This window comes from Embiotoca jacksoni, unplaced genomic scaffold (assembly GCF_022577435.1).
Source record: "Embiotoca jacksoni isolate LCO1_2020_lvr unplaced genomic scaffold, fEmbJac1.0.p SCAF_24, whole genome shotgun sequence".
Lineage (NCBI taxonomy): Eukaryota > Metazoa > Chordata > Actinopteri > Embiotocidae > Embiotoca > Embiotoca jacksoni.
In genome coordinates, this window is record NW_027185375.1 from 2003661 (window position 1) to 2023986 (window position 20326).

General features: G+C 47.0%; 1 protein-coding gene across 1 annotated transcript in view; it reads right to left on the bottom strand.

The window, feature by feature from the left end:
- Positions 1 to 19589, bottom strand: part of shroom4 (shroom family member 4) — a 71321-nt gene extending 51732 nt beyond the window's left edge. The window contains exon 1 of the mRNA XM_069158985.1: positions 19283 to 19589. Coding sequence (XP_069015086.1) covers positions 19283 to 19405 — 123 coding nt within the window. The 5' untranslated portion in view covers positions 19406 to 19589. The remainder of the gene's footprint in view (positions 1 to 19282) is intronic.
- Between the last annotated feature and the right edge of the window lie 737 nt (positions 19590 to 20326).

The window sequence follows — 20326 nt, forward strand, 5'->3', positions numbered from 1 at the left end:
AGCGATCAGCTCGAGTCTGAAGATCATTACCAGCATGGTACAAACCGATCCTGCGGCAGAGTGCGTGTCTGTGTGTGTGTATGTCTGTCTTTGAGTGTGTGTGTGTGTGTGTGTGTGTGTGTGTGTGTGTGTGTGTGTGTGTGTGTGTGTGTGTGTATGTAATGACAGAGATGATTAACATGGCAAACATCTGCACTTCAATATTAAACAGCAGGGGTTATCCATATCGGTTTACAGCACACATCTGTGCATGTGTGCGTGCGTGCGTGTGCGTGTGTGTGTGTGTGTGTACTCGTCTTACTCATGTTGTGGGGACGTAAATATGTTTACACCGTCACCACGTGGGGACACGGCTTCCCTTTTGGGGGACAGAAAGCAAGTCTTTTCGCGTGAAACAAGACTTTTTAAGACGAGTCGTGTTCAATGAAAGTCAATGCAATGTCCTCAGAAGTGACGTAAACGTGATCGTGTGTGTGACTCAACATTTAAAAGCCTCAAATTACTGAAAGCTCGAGACAGAAAATGAGTGGTTCTCTGGGTAATGCAGCTTTGAGAAAGTCTGTGTATATACACATGTAGAGACACACACACACACACACACACACACACACACACACACACACACACACACACACACACACACACTCGATGCTCAAAGATGTCCTAAAACGCTGTCGGCGACCACGGTTTGGGGAAAAAGTTGTGTCATTTCTTTGACCGTGGAGATATGAAGCGATTTACATCTGCATTCGCACACAGAAACAGTTCTTCTTTCGCCCGCGTGAAGGACGTCCGCAGAATGCCGCAGGATTTACGCCGGAGTCCGAAAAGTCGCTTTCGAAGATCGGAATCACCGCGTCATGCTCTGTGATCGCCGAGTCGCTCCACGCAAGAACGCACCCATTTTAAATCTGATTTCACTTTGTTTCTACGGGCGCGTCTTGAAAAAGGTCTCACCGAGTCGTTTAAAGCGGCACAAACAAACTAAAACTCCAAACTCATGAGGAAATCTGTTTGCGTTAAGTCTCTTAAACTTAACCAAGAATCTTTTTTTTTTTTTTTTTTTTATAAATCGGGCCGCCGTAAATCATTTTGCGAGCTTATAAATTGTCCTCTGGGTGACAAAAACTGCTCACTCGCCACATGTGTGCATGCGTTTTATGAGGTGTTTTGCAGCCGACATAATAAATCAGCATTATTCTAGAGTAAATAACCGCCGCTGAAGTCGCTCGGCCCGATCTGCAGCATCACAGATTTGTTGATGAAATTTGTCGCCGGTAGTTAAATGTTCATTTTACGCCACGTTGCGTCTTGTTTACGATGCTTAAACAGCTGAGGCTCAGCCGAATTATTTTTTAAAGAGGTCGTAAACACGCGAGGGCAGATTTTAAAATCCAAGACGTTTGTGCGTTCCCCTCGTTGCCATTTAACCGAGCAGAAACGGATCCGGTAGTTTGATTTCATTAACGGCGCTTTGAGATCTAAATGTAATCCACTTTTATTAACGCGTTTACATGCACTTAAATATGCTGGTTTATGTAGTGCTACAGGTTACACTCAAATTTGTTTGTACGATATTTTAGGTTTTTCTGACTTGACACTCAAATCTCAAGCCAATCATCTTCAAGAAAAGGGAAGCGAGATATAAATAAAGGGTAACAACCACAGACTGTGTGTAAAAGTGACGAAGCTTCCGGGTCTGAAAAATGAGGCCGATGCGGAAGTGCCTTAAACTGCAATACCACCGAGTGCCACTAGAGGTCGACTCCAAAAAAACGCCTCCAGCTCCATAGACTCCCATTCAACTTCTCTCATAAAAGTCAATACATTATGTCCACACGTTATTTTGGTGTTGATAGCTAAAGTAACTTCTTTCTTATTCGTTTTCTGACGGTCCATCTGAAAATAATTCCAATAATAATTGGGAAATAGGCCTCAAAAATCTGTGTTTTTGGTGGCGTTGTTATATTTATTGAGACGTTATAGCACAGCAGACATTTTGACTCGTCACAGAAGGAAAAGCACACGTTATTAATGACATGAACAATCAAATTATCAATTTCTTTAAGCAGTCATGATTTGATAGGTCATGATTTTTGAATATCCGAATAGTCATTAAAATATATTTTAAAAAAAATGTAATCGAATAGTATACCCGACTACCGTTCTTCTTTATTTTCCCCGTTTTTACCGGCGCCTGGATGTAATGCATTACTCACGTCAAAAGGGGGCGACAACGCACCTCAAAGCTGTCCGCCAGCCGCCGTCAAACGACGCGGGGAGAAGAAGAGCGCGAACAAGAGGAACGCGCAAAGACGACTGCGGACGTCAAAAAGTTCCATGAGAGACTCCTTAAAAAAAAAAAAAAAAGGATAAAAAAATAAGGTGCAAACTCAGCAGGTGAAGCCAGCAGATCATCAGTCTACCACGGCTGTGTACAGTCGTACGAGTGAAGCCCTGATTAACGGTCCGTCCGCAGGTCAATCATTGACGGCCATGACGAAGTGAGTTTGACGTCGGACGTGGCGCGCAAACGACGCTCGCTTATCTCGAAGAAGCTGAAGACGTGCTGCTCACCAAACGTGTCGTAGATGAGGGGTTTTTGGAAGCTAAACGGCATTTGTTCGAGCCCGAGTTCGCGGCACGAGTGTGTTCCCTCTTTTTTTTTTCTCCAATAACAGTCGAGTGTCTTTTAGCCTGCGATGCCCGTCCCCAATCCGGGCGAGCACTTTGGTTTCCCTTCGTCAGCTGGTTTTTCCTGCGTGCGTGTAAACGTACTGAATGACGCTCGGCGGCGGTCCGTCTAAATAGAGCCGTCAAAGCCTGACAGGTCCACACATGCTCCGAAGACCCTGCAAAGATCCCCCCCCTCCCCCCCCTCCCCCCCCCCTGAGTGGCCCTCCAGGGAACAAAAAAAAACCTCAGAGGAGGCAGGAGGAGGAGCAGGAGGAGGAGGAGGAGGGGAAGGAACCCCCACCCCCCCGGGACGCCCTGTTGCACACCAGCTTCGTGCTCCTGCTATTGTCTCCGCCGCCACCGTTCACCTCCCAAAAATAATGCCTTGAGAAAGACGTTTCGGAGGCGGCGCTCCGCAGCGTTTGGAAACACGACTGTGGCCAGTTTCTCTCTGCAGCGCCGAAAAAGGTAGGGCCCAGTTTCTCCTCACATTTTCCTGTTTTTGACAGCGCTTTGAATTCACCTTCAATTTCCACTGGTGTTGCAGAGTTGCTCAAAAGCCACAAGGCTGAGTCACACACACACACACACACACACACACACACACACACACACACACACACACACACACACAGAGCGTTTGGACCGAAACTCTCCAGAACGAGGACGAGGACCGCCAGTGCAAACGTAAACTCAAACTTCTGCGTGGGAGAAGAAAGGCATCTACCGAGACCAGAACTGGAGGTTCGAGAAATATTTGTGGGATTCCTTTCTCTGTGAATAAAATGAACTTGACCTGGGTGAGTTCGGTGGGCGGGAAACGCTCCCGCAGGTAAAGAAGCTGCTCGAATAGGCCGAGATGATTCTTCTAAATCGATTAAAATTCCTTTCTTAAATCGGGGCCGGTCATTTTAGCGCATATTCTCCGTTTCAGCTCTCTCCGTTGTGGGGAGATTTTGCTTTTCTCGGTCCTGTCAACTGAAAATCTTTGAATTTTCAATTCTTGGTCAGAAAACAAGCAATTTGATGACGTCATCAAGCGTTTTAAGGACACGGGTTTCTGCCATTTCACAGACCAAATGAACTTTAGCTTTATCAATTAAAAGTCGGCAAAGTCTCATTGTTGACTTGAGCGTCGATCAGTTCAACCAAAACGCACCACATCAGGGAAAAAAAGTGACAATGAAACACACAGGCTTTTGCTTCTTTTCTTCAGGCTTATTCTTGGACCCCCCCCCCCCCCCCCCCCCCCCCCCCGCGCGCGGGGTCTCGACCCACAGGTTGAGCAGCACCGGCGTATTTAAGGGTTGCTTTTTCTTGCTTCTTTCCGTACCGTTCCTGATCTCTTGCAAACATGAGAAATAACCTCCTTTTTTTCCAACCCTCTTTCTCCTACGAGTGCGCGCACCGAAACACACACCCTGCATCAACCATCTGCCTCCAGTCGGAGCCCTGTGAGGTTCTCCTCCCTTCCTCACACAAGGCCCCCTTTATCAGGGCGGGGGGGGGGGGGGGTAGGGAGGGAGGTAGGGAGGGAGGGAAGCTGCCGAGATGGAAAAAGAAAAAAGCTCCCACGCTCACACCAGCAGCTACATGTTTGCATGTATGCCGCCGCCTTCACACCACTGATTCCCCCCCCTCCCTCCGGTGTTGCAACTCTTAAACGGCTCTTTCCATGGAGACACTGAAAGGAGCAAACAAGACAAGGATGCCCCAAACAGAGGAGACGTTTCTGGGGGATGTATCAGTGATGTGGCCCCCGAGGGAGAGCCGAGACCCCCGAGACACTGACACAGTTAGATTGTATACAATATCAGAGTGACAAGGTACAGAAGAGAGGAGGAGGAGGAGGAGGAGGGGAGGAGAGGAGAGGAGAAGGGAAGGGGAGGATGAGGGGAAGGGAAGGGAAGGGAAGGGAAGGGAAGGAAGGGAAGGGAAGGGAAGGGAAGGGAAGGGAAGGGATAAATATAAGTGATTAGGAAAGGAAAGGAATAAATATAAGTGATTAGGAAAGAAAGGAAAGGAAAGGAAAGGAAAGGAAAGGAAAGGAATAAATATAAGTGATTAGGAAAGGAAAGGAAAGGAAAGGAATAAATATAAGTGATTAGGAAAGGAAAGGAAAGGAAAGGAAAGAAAGGAAAGGAAAAGGAAAGGAAAGGAAAGGAAAGGAAAGGAAAGGAAAGGAATAAATACAAGTGATTTGGAAAGGAAAGGAAAGGAAAAAAAATATGAGCGTGAAAGAAATGAATGAGAGGAGCGCAGAAAAAAGAGCAGAGTGGGAAATAAATGGAAAGACAGGAAGCAAAAAAAAAAAAAGCAAATGCTCCAGAAATGGACAAACTTTGACACTTTTTTGGCTATTTTTTGTCAATAAAAAACTCTCAACACTGATCGATCTCTAACATCCTGAATTGAGCCTTGAATACTCAGAGACCTGCTGCGAGCTCAGTCACGTGGACAAACACCAACATGCGAGTTAACTGTCTCTCTCTCCGGGTAACAGTGTGTGTTTTGTTTCAGTCGGAGGAGGAGGAGGAGGACGGATGCTTCTTCTTCTTCTTCTTCTTCTTCTTACATTCCCCTGATCCGTTTGCCTCCGGTGCCTCTCGGTTTTGGACAACTCTCGTTCAGTGAGGCGGCCCTGAGGCCTTCACACAGGCAGCTGATCTCTTGTCTTTGAGACTATTGAGAATACAGTGTCACATTTGTGTCCAGTCACAACTGTGACACTTGCAAGCTGAAGAGTCAATACTTGATACCTATTTGACCTAAATGACACGGTTACCCAAATCTAGGGTCGTACTCCATTTCGCGAATCGGATTGGGCCGTTTAATACGAAGATTCGTCTAGTTCTCAATTTTTTTTTTCTTTTCATACAGACCGTATGAAAAACGTGGGGTTTAACGCCGTCTCCCCCGGCATCTCGGCCAAAGCGGTGCCCTCTAGAGGCGGGATGGATGTACAGCTTTAAATGAACCTAAACCTACCAGAAAAAAAAAAAAAAAAAAAGACGGCTCCAGTTGAAGACCCTCGGTTGACCCGAGCTCAATCCGGGTTCACGATCGGAGCTACAACCTGACTTTCCCTCCTTTTTTTTTTGTTGTTTTTTTTGTTTGTTTTTACAGCGAAATGCTTCAAGTCCGGCCGTCGGAATAAAGAGCGGCTTCGCAGCGGCGGATTGCGGCGAAGACGAAACGCAGTCGAGCTTTCTGCTCTGCTCGACGTCCGTCGAAACCCGGTTCGAAGCGTTCCTCCGACCCCCATATATCTGCTGTTTGTTTGTTTCGTTTAATAGCGACCGCGGCCGCTCTCCGGTGGGTCTCCTCGCTCGTATATTTTCATTAGCCGCGCTCCCAGGCCGAGACTAAATATTTCAAATTCAAATTGGAAAAACTCCCCCCCTCCCCCCGCCCCCCTTCGCGTTTGAAGGAGAGCCAAAGAAGTTGGCGATAAATACGGACCAAAAAAAACAACAACAACTAAACAATCAGGGTGACCCCGAGTCAGGCGCCGGCTCCAAAATATCTGAAACAAACCGGATCTTCAGATAGAAACAGATCCGTCATACGCGTTGTATAAATTCCTATTTTAAGAGCTCGAATTGAAGGAAAGCACATGAGTGGCCGCTTTTGGTCATGAATACCTCAGGTCCAGCTGTTCTTTGTTACCAAAACAAACGCTCGATTAAAAAGTACAACCGAGTGGCCGTCGCATAATTAGCTACCGATGATAAAAACAAAAACAAAAAAAAAATAATGAAAAAAAAAAAAAGACGAAGAAATGAAAGCGAATCGACCGGAAAATTCAAAGGCGTTTGACTGACAGGTGATCGTCGGGGGAAAGCCCGTGCAGAATCCCCGCAGCTTCACACCAAAGATATTCTTACTACCTTGAGCTCCAGTAATGCCGTTAAAATCTGACTTAATCTGACAAAACAAGCCCCTCATTGCGGCCTCCGAGCCGTCAGCCGCATCAAAGCTCCGCTACCAGCGATCCTTTTCCCAAAAAGCACAGCAGCGCCGCATTAACACCACCCCCCAACCCCACCCCCCCCCGCCCCCCCACACACACACCCCCACCCGACCCTGAAAGAGCGCCAAACCGTCGAACTTTAACCCCTCAGCTGTCATCTAGATCTTTACATGACGAAACAACGGCCGGCCTCCAACTCCCGTAATCCACCACAACAACAAACACACATACACACATAACATGGACACACACACATAATCCACCACGACAACAAACACACACACACACATAACATGGACACACACACATAATCCACCACAATAACAAACACACACACACATAACACGGACTCCGTCTAATCCACCACAAGCCCGAGAAGTTACACTTCACACACACACACACACACACACACACACACACACACACACACACACACTACACACTACACAACGCCCACTGTGTGGTTGTTTTATGTTCTGGCTGTCACATGTGGACACACACACATACACACACACACACACACACACACACACACACACACAGAGGGTTTGTGTACACACCAAAAAGGGAAAGAGTCCATTTTTGGGATGGATTTGTGCTCTTGTGTTGATATGAGGACGACACAGATACACACATGAAAACATTTCAACTGAGAGGTTTCATAGGGACACATCAAGGCTGCAAGATAACACACACACACACACACACACACACACACACACACACACACACACACACACACACACACACAAAGCGTTCTCTTCCCGGCTATTTAACTCGTGTTGTAACAGCAGGTAGTGCGTGTTTTTAACATGCACGCTGTTATGGGAGACGTTGTGTCGGGAAGTTTCCGTGAATGCTCAGCTGTTCTTATAAAAACATAAAACGCTGGTTCACATCGAGTAAATCCCGCGAAGGTGGCTCGGTATCGACCCAAAAGGTCACTCTTTCACGGTTAAAGGGACACGTCAGCTCATTCTTAACGAACAACACGACTTCTGCGCAGCATGTCTAACTATAACTCTGCTTTCAGTCGTGAGCTGCGCGCGTCCGCTTCGTCCGGCAGCCGTTCGCTGACAAATATTTGTATTTACGCCGAGGTGACGAAAACCAAATATAACATGCTGATTGGTGAGCTTCAGAAGTTGCAGTGAAGTGCTCGGTCCCTGTGGACTAACGGCAACCACCCGCTGGTTCGTCAATACCGCTTTTATGCCTGAGGGGGCGGATCTGACTCCAGCCCCTGGTGGCCCCTCGGTGGTATTGCACGTTTAACGGCACTCATTCACCCCGGAGAACATTTCTATGTACAGTCCACATTGTGGAAACGGCTGCTTCCCACCGCTCCCAGGACTTGCGCTGAACTGAGCTCAACACGTCCTGCTCTGCACTTAACACACAGATGTGAGATTCATATCAAGAGCGCGATCAGGAGCATTTCCCAAAAACTATTCTCATAACTGAGACACTGAGATTCATTGGAAAGAAAACGCGAGAAGTCCGGGATCTAGAAATAAACGTTATCGATCTTGTTGTTCTTCGCGGGGCTGCGTGGGCACAGGGAAATCCTTCTTTTACATGCTCTCTCAGTTCTTGAGGTTGTGTGTGAATATACACTGTCCCCACACACACACACACACACACACACACACACACACACACACACACACTGGCTGTGTGTTTCTGGTGGAGTATGGAAGCTATTAGATCCGGTGACCAGCGCCGACAACAGCGGAGGTCAAAGGGTCGTCGGCCTGGTGGGACCGCAGAGCGACTGGATTGATCCATCAATGTCATGAAAAGCCCTGTGTGTGTGTGTGTGTGTGTGTGTGTGTGTGTGTGTGTGTGTGTGTGCGTGCCAGTTTATGCCCCCTTTATCTCTCTCTCACACACACACACACACACACACACACACACACACACACACACACACTTAAATACAAGTGAAACATTAACTTGGTAATGTGCACTGAATGACCTTGCCCTCGCTACTAAAAATCTTCTTCTTCCTCCTCGTCCTCCTCCTCGTCCTCGTCCTCCTCCTCGTCCTCGTCCTCCTCCTCCTCCTCGGAGACGTTTCATGACTGGATGCGTTTGTGTGTTTATGAGAGCGACGGAGAAAGAGACCACATTGTAGATATTTTTTACTTCTGTCAGCTGCTTTGCCAGCTTTTTAAACTTCTGGGCATCGATTCAAGTATTTTAATGAGATTCGGGACGCGTCACGCTGGAAAACACTTTAGCGTCAATTAGATCAAAATCGCAAAAATGTTCCTCGACGTTTTGGTTCGATCGTAAACGGAACGGGGGGGGGGGGGGGGAACACATACGTCAATTGCGACTCAGTCCAGCCTGTCGGAGCGCATTTTATCTGACGCAATTCAAAATATTCATAAACGTTGTATTTGCTGTCAGTCCCTGCTTCAAAACTCAACAAGGGCGCTTTTTCTTTTGCCGTCCTGCTGACAGGAACGTAATCATCGGGTCGGCCACGAAATCAACACCGTAGTCTCGAGCAGGAAATTGAACAGCTGCCGACAGATGCGAAGTGTCAAGATTTGCAAGTTTACACAAAACCACCGATGTTAGCATATTTTTGGGACGTTTCGGGACTCTTGTTTGTTTTTGCTTTAAATGCAATGAAGACCTGCACGGTTTCTCTATACGAGCGCAAAAAAAAAAAAAAAAAAAAAAAAATGTTGGTGAGAGATTTCAGAAAAGCATCTATCCGGTCTGCTGAACATCCAGAAATCTGAAACCTCTCCTTTTCTCTCTCCGCTTCCTCTATCTTTTGATCTCTCCATCCATCTATTATCCATTCGTCAGCCTACAGCTAAAAAAGACCTAACGTCAACCCCCCCTCCCCCCCCCCACCTCCTCCTCCTTCTCTATCGAAACCACTTTTTTTTTTTTTTGCCATTGTCTTTTTGCCATGTTTCTTTTTAAGCATGACGCGCCGTGCCTCGGCCTCTTCCCTTCGTTCACCTTTTAATCCTTCTTAATCCACCGTCTTCCTCCCTTCTCCTCACGTTTCTGTCCATCCGTCTCTTTCGGTTGATCTATCTATCCCCCCCCCCCCCCTTCCCGTTTCACGCTTCCGTCCGTCCCGCGACCCGCAACTCATTCATCTCCGGTTCCTTCGCTTCCATCAGACGTTCGGTCGACAAAAAGACACAATTTCTTTGAACCGAAAGGGATTTAGACAACACATCTTCTTTTTTTTTCTTTTTTGGGGCGGGTGCGGGGGGGGGGTGCTGAACGTCGGTTATCGGCAGCTTTTAATCGGCTCTCGGAAACCCAAACCGCGACGCGATCCGGGCAAGACTCCTCACAGGATCCACCCGCGGCACCCCGCAAATTCGGGAGAGATGAAAGGACGGTTCCGTCAGACGACCGCCGAGGGGACGGACGGACGGACGGACGAGAGACGAGAGACGATCCGCCGCACAAAGAGAGTTTTTGTGTCGTTTCAGGCCTCCCGACTGGAGTCGCGCTGCCAGAGCAGCCGCGAGAGCGGACCGCATTGCATGGTGGAAATGTGTGTGAGAGCGCGCACGTGTGTGTGTGTGTGTGTGTGTGTGTGTGTGTGTGTGTGTGTGTGTGGTACATTCTTTGGTTTGGGGCATGGCTACGGCGCAACAAACTGCAAACACATAAACACAGACGCGAAGAAATGCGCGCAAATTACGCCCGTGACCGGCCCTTCTTAATTCCCCGCAATGGCTTCGGAAACTCGCTTTCTGATATCAAAGCGCTGGACGGCGCAGCTGGAAAATGTTTGCCGAGGAGAGAAAAGCGAAAACCAGAAACAAGGTGGGATTGAGAGGACCCGGTGCGCGGGACAATCACGACTGTGAAAGCCGAGTGAGACGGGGGGGGGGGGGGGGGGGGGGCGGGGGGGAGGCGCGAAAACGCTGATTGCCCTTCACGCCGGATTTATAATCGATTCAATAACGAATCGCTCGGTTCAAGTAAATGTCCGTCAAACAACCGCCGGTGACGTCGAACGTCTTGTTTTGTCCATCAAAGCGTTCACAAAGATTTGGTTTGTATGTGGGAAAAGTAGAACGGCAGCGAGATCGGCGCCTCTGCTTGAAAGAGGGCCTTCAAAAAAAAAAAAAAAAAGAACTGCGAATTCTTTTCTGCCAATCAGCTAATCGATGAAATGACTTAATACTTTCCAGCTTTTAAATAAAACCAGCAAATCTATGTTTTTATCCCCCCCACCCCCCCCTATAAAAAAATAAATAACCATTTGAAAGGAAATGTAACTAAAGGTCACTTAGTAGCCTGGTTTTTTTGGAAATTTTAACTACTTCATGTCATAAAAAAAAAAAAAAAAAAGAGGCTGTAAATGAATAAGTGGAACTTAAACTACTGCAATCAGAGCCGTTAAAAAAAAAAAAAAATCTACGCGTGCTCCTCTAAAAGCTCCTTTTGTGTGCGGAAAATGTGCGTAAATGAGCAGGTGCGAGTATTTTTTTTTTTTTTAAAGCAGTTTTATATTCTATTTCAGAGGAAATCAAAACCTAACATTAAAAGCGGTACTGTTCCTGTTACATAAAGGTCGTGTGCTTTCAGAGCTCAGGATGACACTTGACCTAAAAACTTGCACCGACAGCAGAATTTGGATTTTGGGGGATTTCTTTTGTGGTCAAAACCAAAGCTGTTAAATCACAACAGCGCACAGATTGCACGATGTCCGATTTTTAGTGTGGAATGAAGCGAATTAACTTCCATTAACTGCGTTGAGTTGAAAATGATTGCGGTCTAATTTACAGGAGATTTTTTTTACTTAATCTGGTTTCCTGTCAAGATGCAATTCGCGTAATCTGAGTTAACGCAACACGGCTGAGGTGAGTGCGCGCGTGTGTGTGTGTGTGTGTGTGTGTGTGAGCGTGTGTGTGTGTGTGTGTGTGTGTGTGTGTGTGTGTGCTTGTGTTGCCCCCTCCCCCCGTTGAAAGGGGTAAAGGCAGGGTTCTGAAAACTCAAGAGAGTCTGACAAAAAACAATAACCGCTGCAGTAGCCTCAGGTCAGGACTTCTTCACCCCTTACACACACACACACACACACACACACACACACACACACACACACGCACACACACAATAACATGTATCAGGACTTGTGTCTTTAATGTCTTTTTTCCATGACACACACACACACACACACACACACACACACACACAGGCAGTCGTAATAACACTGTTGTGTGCTTGAGGGCTACTTTCCTGATGCCATTCCACAAACAGGGAGTGTTATTGTGGTGTGAGGGTGTGTGTACTTGTGCGTCTGTCTTTGTGAGGACCAATTTGAGTGTTAAACCTTTGGGGGAGGAGTGCTGGAGGGGGGGGGGGGGGCATCTTTGTCTTAGATGCAGGTAGGTTAGTTAGGCATTTAGTTGTGACGGGTAGGGTAAGGATAAAGGTCTAGGTAATTCACAGTGGGTCCTCACAATGTTCATAAATGTGTGTGTGTGTGTGTGTGTGTGTGTGTGTGTGTGTGTGTGTGTGTGTGTGTGTGTGTGCGCGCGTCTCCAGACGTAGCCTAAAAGAAACCGCTAAAGCGTCCACAGATCAGAGATAGACGCATTCCAACCACACCCCAAATACATATATACACACACACACACACACACACATACACACACACACACACACACACACACACACACACACACACACACACACACACACACACACGTTCCTGTAAACGACTATTAATCTAAAAGGCATTTCGTGTGATAACTCCGTTCCATTATTTCTTCATGTTTCTGCCGTTTCCTGTTTGCTTTCATTCAGCCTCAGACTTTCGCTTGGATTCAATTTGGAAGACTTTTTTCTTTCTACAACTATCACTACACATGAGGGGTTTTCTTATTAAAAAAAAAAAATGAAAAAACACATCACGTGAGAACTGAAAACTAAATTAGTGTGCGCATCGCTTCTTTTCGCAGGTGGCTCAATCTCACGGTATCATTTGGCAGAACTTTATGTATTTGATTTGGGATGAATTCGATTTCTTGGACTATCTGAAGGACCTCTCATCCCTTCTGTTATATCCATAAACAGTTTGTCACTTCTAAAACTGTGTACAAAATAATTCGAGTCTTTTGAGTCTTCCCCTTCCATTACCACCGAAACAAAATATGAACGTACTCATAGGACTGCAGTTATGTCCAGTAACTACCATCCCACCCTCCCAAGGCTGGCTGCCCAGAAGAGACACTGCAATTTCTCAACTAATATGTCAAAAAGATTAATCCTTCAAGACATTTATCAGTCACATATTTTCAAACATTCTGCGGTTCAAGCTTCTTAAACATGAGGATTTCTTTGCTTTCTTCTGTTGTAAGTTGAAATACTGACAAGGTTTGGACTGTTTGATGGACAAGATGAGCAATCTGAAAGTGTCACCTCAGGCTCTGGGAATTTCTTGTACATTTAAATGACCACCTGATTTAGACAAAACTCAATCTAACACCTGGAATGAGCCTTCAAAAACTATAATGGCAAACAAAAAAAACACGAAGAAATATATCAAGAAAGGTTCTTTTTTTTTTTACTTTACTGAGAATTTCTGCTCTTTTTTTTTTATTGATTTATCGGTGCATGTTATATCATCGACACTGATTCATAATAGTTTGTTCTATGAAATAGTTACTAGAGCCCAGTTTGACAGATTTGTGTTGTTTGTGTTGTTTGTGTTGTCAAGCAAACAGCACAAAAACAAAACATATTCAGGTTTCTATTCAAGAAAAAAAGAAACGTCACATTTGACATATTCACATTTGAGAAGCAGGAAATGGTTATTTTTGGGGGGCATTTTTGCCTCATAAATGACTTTATAGGATTACATGATTCCCATGAATTTTTCTTTTCCACCCTGTTCTTAATGCAAAACTCAATGTAACTCGCTGGAATCGCGAACACTCCCTCATTCCTTCTGTGTCTCTCATCAGCATGCTCTATTGTGTACTACTGCTGCACAACATATGTTTTTGGTTAGGTGGGACAGTTAGCAAAGCAGGGCAGCAGACATGGAAACACACACACACACACACACACACACACACAGTAGGGACAATAGCATCTCTATCTGATGGCATCCTCATCTACCCCCCGCCGAGCAGATTGCTACTGGAGGCTACCTTTACTGGAATGCAGGGGAAAACACACACACATGCACGCGCGCACGCACACACGCACACACGCACACACACACACACGCACGCGCGCACACACACACACACACGCACGCGCGGCTGTTTACCGACCCAAGACAGTTGGCTGCATACCTTCGACCAAATGTCAAAACATTCTTTTGGTAAAATCCCTGTGGTTTCTGTTACAAGAAAAATGATCATCTGGGTGCATCAAACTCCCCAAAAAGAAACTGATTTCAGGCAGAAGAAGAAGAAGAAAAAAAATCTATTTCAACCACAATTAGACAACAAGCATCTCACCCACGATTTACGGTCTGAATTCGAGTTTAAAATGAAAGATGTTTCAAAATCCTTTTTTTTTTTTTTAGCTTCTTTGTTTCCACCACAACAGAGTAACGAGTTGAACGCAGAGGATGAATCAGGTGAAGGAGTCTTTCAGCACTTTAGCCTGCGATAAACCCGCTGGGTCCAGATCCTGTGATAAACCCGCTTGGGTCCAGATCCTGTGATAAACCCGCTGGGTCCAGATCCTGCGATAAACCCGCTGGGTCCAGATCCTGTGATAAACCCGCTGGGTCCAGATCCTGCGATAAACCCGCTTGGTCCAGATCCTGCGCTGGTGGCTTGGTGATAAATTTGGAACCTCAAAAGAAATTCTCATGACATTAAATAGAGTGAAAATCTTTGGTAAATATGCCGACGTGCGAACGCCAAACCCTGTTCAACTCCTACTCTTCGAAAAGAGTCCAACGTCACATCGATGAGGTTTATTGTCAAGAAAGGCCATTTCAGCGATAGCAACATTATTGCACATTAAAAGCGTGCAAATAAGTCCACATAAAGGACGCGTGAAATTTCCTTCGTGATCCAAAATTCAAAGAAATAGTCAAGGAATTCTCTTTGAGGCACGCCCCTCTTTTGCTCGGCACAAACATCCTCTTTGGGATCCCAACTCGAAAGCATGACGTAAAATATGACGAGCTCGGCTGGCCTCCCGTTGTCGGTCGGTGTTCGCGGAGTTGCGACACACAACAATTCAAGGAGGAGCCCCGTCGCCTCCCTTCAACGTTAATAACTGAACCCCGAACCGCGACGACCAATTCGGGAAGAGCGAAGAAGACGTGAACGCGCGTCGGCAAAAAAAAACCATCGAACGCCGCGGGTCCCCGCTCCGGTAAAACGTCACCGCGGACGACGATAACGCTCACGTCGCCGAAAGACAAACACATTCATGACACCGGTGACGATCTGGTTCAGTCCACCGACGAGCTCTTGTACGACGCGGAAAGTCTTGACATTCGCTTAAGAGAACGGACACGTCAGGTCTGCAAGAGCTGCGGCGGGGGAAAGGGGGAAAGCACTCCATCACCGAAGCAACCGGATCCAAAACTTCGGCAGGACCGGCGTCGAGAAGCGTTGGACGAACTCTCGACACCGACGGCGTAACGCGGTTTCCAAATGTTGGAAAAAGCCTCACCAAACACACGCGAAACAAACAAAAAAAGTCACAGAACACATTAAAGTGACAACCGGTAGCGTTTCAAATGACAGACGACCGCCAAACGGGCCATCGATGCCGGGAAAACGCGCAGAAAGGTCGCACCCGGGAATTTTCGACTTGCCGCATGAAGCTTGTGGTTTTGTTTGAATTTGTGTGTCATCAATCAGTGTAATCCCGCCGGATTTACTTTTTTCGGTGCGGAGAGGGAGTCTTAATACTGTAATACTGGAGATAAATAATATCCAAGTCGTGTGTGTGTGTGTGTGTGTGTGTGTGTGTTAATAACCATTTCTAAACCGAAGAACATGTACGAAAGACGAAGGAGTGGGTTAAACTGCGTTCTGACAAAAGCCGCAACCATTAGCACGTTTGACCGGGTGTTTGGGCAGGAAATTGTTCTACGTTAACTTAATCGGCTTGCTTCAGCTAATATACTCTACCGGCGGCGACGTTTTTTTATTTCATTCTACAAAATCAAACATTCACTGATTTAAAAAAAAAAGAAAAGAAAAAGAAAGAAGAGTAGGTTGTGTAAACCATCCGAGCGAGCGGTGAGTCTGACTCAATCTGATTAGGAACCAGGTGACACTACGTCCCGCCCACCAATAAGCGAAAACCGGACTGCACAACAGGCCTGTCAATCAAACAGACCCCTCCCCCCCCTGAAAAACACATCTTTTTGAAGGCTATTTGCCAATTAACTATTTGCATTTTTGGTGCCAACCTCTAGTGGCCCTCGGTGGTATTGCACTTAAAATGCATCCGTTTTCAGAACCGGAATATGCAGGAAACAAAGAGGGGACGTGAATGAAAACCAACTTTTAACTTAAGAAAATGAACAAAAATATGCTTCTTAAAAAAAAAAATTAAAAAAAAAAAAAAAAAAAAAATCCACATTTCTTTGACATTCTCCGCTTCTTCCGCGCGCAGCTCCTGTTTCCACACCCGGCTTATCCACCGCGGCGGGACGAAGAAGCCTCGACCGGCGGGTCCGATGTCTCGTCAGTAACGGGCTGACTGAAGAGCAAAGCTTAACGAGTGACCTGTTGAGCAGATAAAAACCTCAAGCTCACCGTGTCATCACACAGCTGATCAGAGAGTATAAAGTGTCCCAGTCTGAGAAGTGGGCGTAGGAAATCTCTACACACACACACACACACACACTCTCTCACACACACACACACACACACACACACACACACACACACACACACAGTAGTAATTAGTTATGCTCCTGGTGGAATGTTGACCAAATGGCTTATATCCCTCTGCTGTCTGAGACTGGAGAGCCTTCCCTCCCCCTCCTGCAGCGGACCGCTCTCAAAGGGGCCGCGCACACACACACACACACACACACACACACACACACACACACACACACACACACACACACACACACACACACACACATCCAGAAAACAGCAGTCTGCCTTCATAAAAAACAACCGCTGACTGGCCTTTTACATTAAAAAAAAACTTGTTTGGGATGAAAGATAAACCATCAAAAATCATCTTTTTTTTTTTTTTTTTAAACGTGACATACATCCCCGAGGAGAGAATGGGGATAACGGCTAACAGTTTCACAGACAGTGTCTCCTTGGAAGAAGTTCACAAACTGCAAACCCAAAAAGTGACTTGACTTGAAGAATAGGGAGGGAAGTTCAAACCCCGGCCCCAGATTTTCACCTCGGCGCTTCACCGTCCCAAGACCGAAGAAGAAGGCGCGTCAGGTCCGGGGACGCCAGGTGGGGTTTTCTTTGACGTCGGCGAGGTTGTGTCGCCGTGAATTCGTCCCCCGGAGTCAGACTGTCAACACCGATGTTCCACCGGGACCTTCTGAGGCTTCCGAGGGGGACACGTTTGCTGCAAACCACCTGAACTGTGGCGCCACGGCAACAGGGTTCTCCAACACCGGCACGATCGTGTCGCACCGCACCGCACCGGCCCGTTGGATTGAGGCTCTCCGCAACTTCTTTTTCTGTGGCTTTCAAATTCGACTCCAAATTCGATTTTTGATCATCGGCGCCGTCCGCCTCCGTTTCTGATTGGTGGAGGCGCATTTCCCCCGTTTCAGTCCGGTTTAACCTTTCGTGAAGCCCGACCTTCAGCTGCTCATTGTCTGCAGCCTCGGATTCACCAACTCACAGCTGACTTTAAGGCAAACCAGCAGCTCGTGTGCTTTTTGTCAATGGAGTCTGGTGGCTTTGGAGAAGAAAATGCAGATCTTTCATCAGAGCTTTTTGGGTGGCATAAAATGGCACCGTGGCAGTCTTATTGTTAACTATGAATCTTTCCCTCTCCCTCACTGATGCCCCCTCTCTCTCTCTCTCTCTCTCTCTCTCTCTCACACACACACACACACACTTTCTTGTCCGTCGGAAGTGAGAGGATTACGCCGGTCTTCAGCTGTGGTCCCGTGCGGACACAGTACACCTCTTGTGTGCGGCTTTCTAGAAACTCTCTCCGGTAAGACCGAAACACATTACACACTCTTTCCTTCGAGGACTTAACACTTAATCATTACGCACCTGAAACACTTTCTCTGCACCGCATTTCCCCGTCCGGCACTCACATCCCGAGCTGCTTTATCGTGTGTGTGTGTTTTAACTAGCCACTGGACACAAAACAGCCACAGAGCACAGTTTGATTTTTATCTCCTTTCGCGGTCCCGGTCACATTTTCCCAGGGGCTGTGTTACTGTGTGCGCCTTAGTGTGTGTGTGTGTGTGTGTGTGTGTGTGTGCGTGTGTGTGTGTTTCCAGATGACTGAGCCAGGCTTTTCCATTCCCCCCGCTGTGGTGAATCTAGATGCACACCGGCCAACATTTACACCACCAGGACGTCAGAGCGGGGGCAAGAGGCAGAGCAGAGGTTGCATGTCCTACTTGTGCACTGGACTGAACACACACACACACACACACACACACAAATACACACATACAGAGAGGGACCACCCCCCCCCCCAGCAGAACACACACCAATAATTACTCGCAGTAATTCAAAGACACCCCTCCTTATTTCCAGCAGCTCAACCGCCCGCGGCGTGAAAACCGTGAGAAGAGGCCGGGAGGAAACGTCGGCCCCCGCGACTTCATCGCACAAGACGAGGTCACGTCAGCATCCGAACGCGCCCGCTAAATCTCTCGCGGAGCCCTTCCCCAAAAACACCCACCTGAAACTCAAGCTAACTTCTTCCAGCTCTGCGGAAAACAACTGCAGAAACACGCTGTTCGTTATTGTGCGCGTCGATCCGACTCCAATGCGTAACTGCAAAAATAATTTTGAAAAAAAAAAATAAAAAAAATATGACAAACAAAGAGGAACGTCTCATCCGGGAATCGTTTGGTCGGGGGATACCCCCCCCCCCTCTCCCCGGCACCACTTTGGCCACCTTTGACCTGCAGGGTTGGAAAACCTTGACTACTGCATTAGATTCATGTGTGGGGGGGGGGGAGGGTGCGTTTTTAATTCAGACAGTGACAGCTGACAACCAGCGCAGGATATTTGCTTTACCTTTGGACAATAACTTATTTTATTCTCTGCAGAGGAGGAGGAGGAGGAAGAAGAAGAGGTGGCCCTACAAATCTAGCTGTGCAGGAGGCCAAACAGTAAAACTGTCAGACTTTTTTTTTTTTTTTTTGCACAAGCTGGGAAGCTGAAAAACAAGTGACCGGCGAGCCAAGCGTGCATGAATGCGAGAGCCGTCACAAAAGTGACCACAAACTGCTGTTTTGGCCGAGCTGGAAGTGTTGCAACAATCCTTACAAAAACCCAACTCCCGCGGTCAACCTGAGTGAAATATGAAGCCAAAACTATAACATTTTGCAGAAAATATGAATAAAATACCACGTGAATTCAGTGTAACGGCCCAGAGGACGCGTTGAGGCCGGTTTTAAGCCGTGAAAGTGAGACTTTTCCACACACACACACACACACGGAGCTGTCTAATCGTTGTGTTTTAACTTACTTTGGTGATGATGAGCGGCTCGCCGTGCTCCAGCCCTCCTTTCAGCGTGAACCCCCAAGGCGCGCCCCCGCTCAACTGGACCTGAATGTGGTGGAAGGACACGAGCTGCTCCACCGTTTCCATCCTCCACCTCCGCTCCGCTTCTCCGCTTCTTCTTTTTTTTTCCCCCGGTTTTCTTCACTCGCTCTCTCGGTTGTGTGTCCGGGGCTGAGTCGTCGCTCGCTTAGCGGCGCCGGTAGCGGTCCCTCGGCTTCTCCATCACCGGTCTAACATCAACAACGTACGGATGGGATGGTTTTGGGAGGACGGTACGGGACGGAGTGAGTGAAAGAGGGGGAGGGCGGAAAGTTTTGAGTGCCAAGTTGGACGAATGCACGGCGATAGTCGTTGTTTCTACTTCCGGTCATCTTGTTTACTTTTACAGAAAAAGTGGACATTAACATCTTTCACCGTTCAAGTCGCGTGTGATACTTCATCACAAACATCCCAAAGATTGTTTTCTTTCACGTATTTAGCAACGCTCCTCTTTGTAGTCCCCCCCCCCCCCCCCCCCCAAAAAAAAAGGCACAATAACGGGTTTATTTTGATATCGACATCATCTACTTCCGGTACTACTCTCGCAAACTTCGACGCAGCCGCAAACTTTGGGAAAACTTTTCCCAGGCGAGGTAGAAGGCCCCTCCCACTATTCGAACAGCGGGGTGTGATTGACGCCGAGGTAAACCAATAGCAGAGAGGTTTTTAGTAAGTAGCATCCAATGGGAAGCGGCCAAGGGGGATTGGTTAAAAGGAAAACCACCGCTGCATTGTAATAGCATTAGGCGGTAAGGACAGCCAAATAATAGTATCAGGAGTGAGTGCTGGCCTTTTATTTGAAATGTGAAACCCACTATTTTACTGGAGACCCCTGCGAAAGCTATCAGTTCGTTTTAGTCACGTATGAGCAACCCACCATTATAACTTCACTGTTATCTTCATATTTTATAATTTCCTAAAAGAGAGCTGCTTCACTATGGTTTCTAAGTATCATGTCACAATAATTTT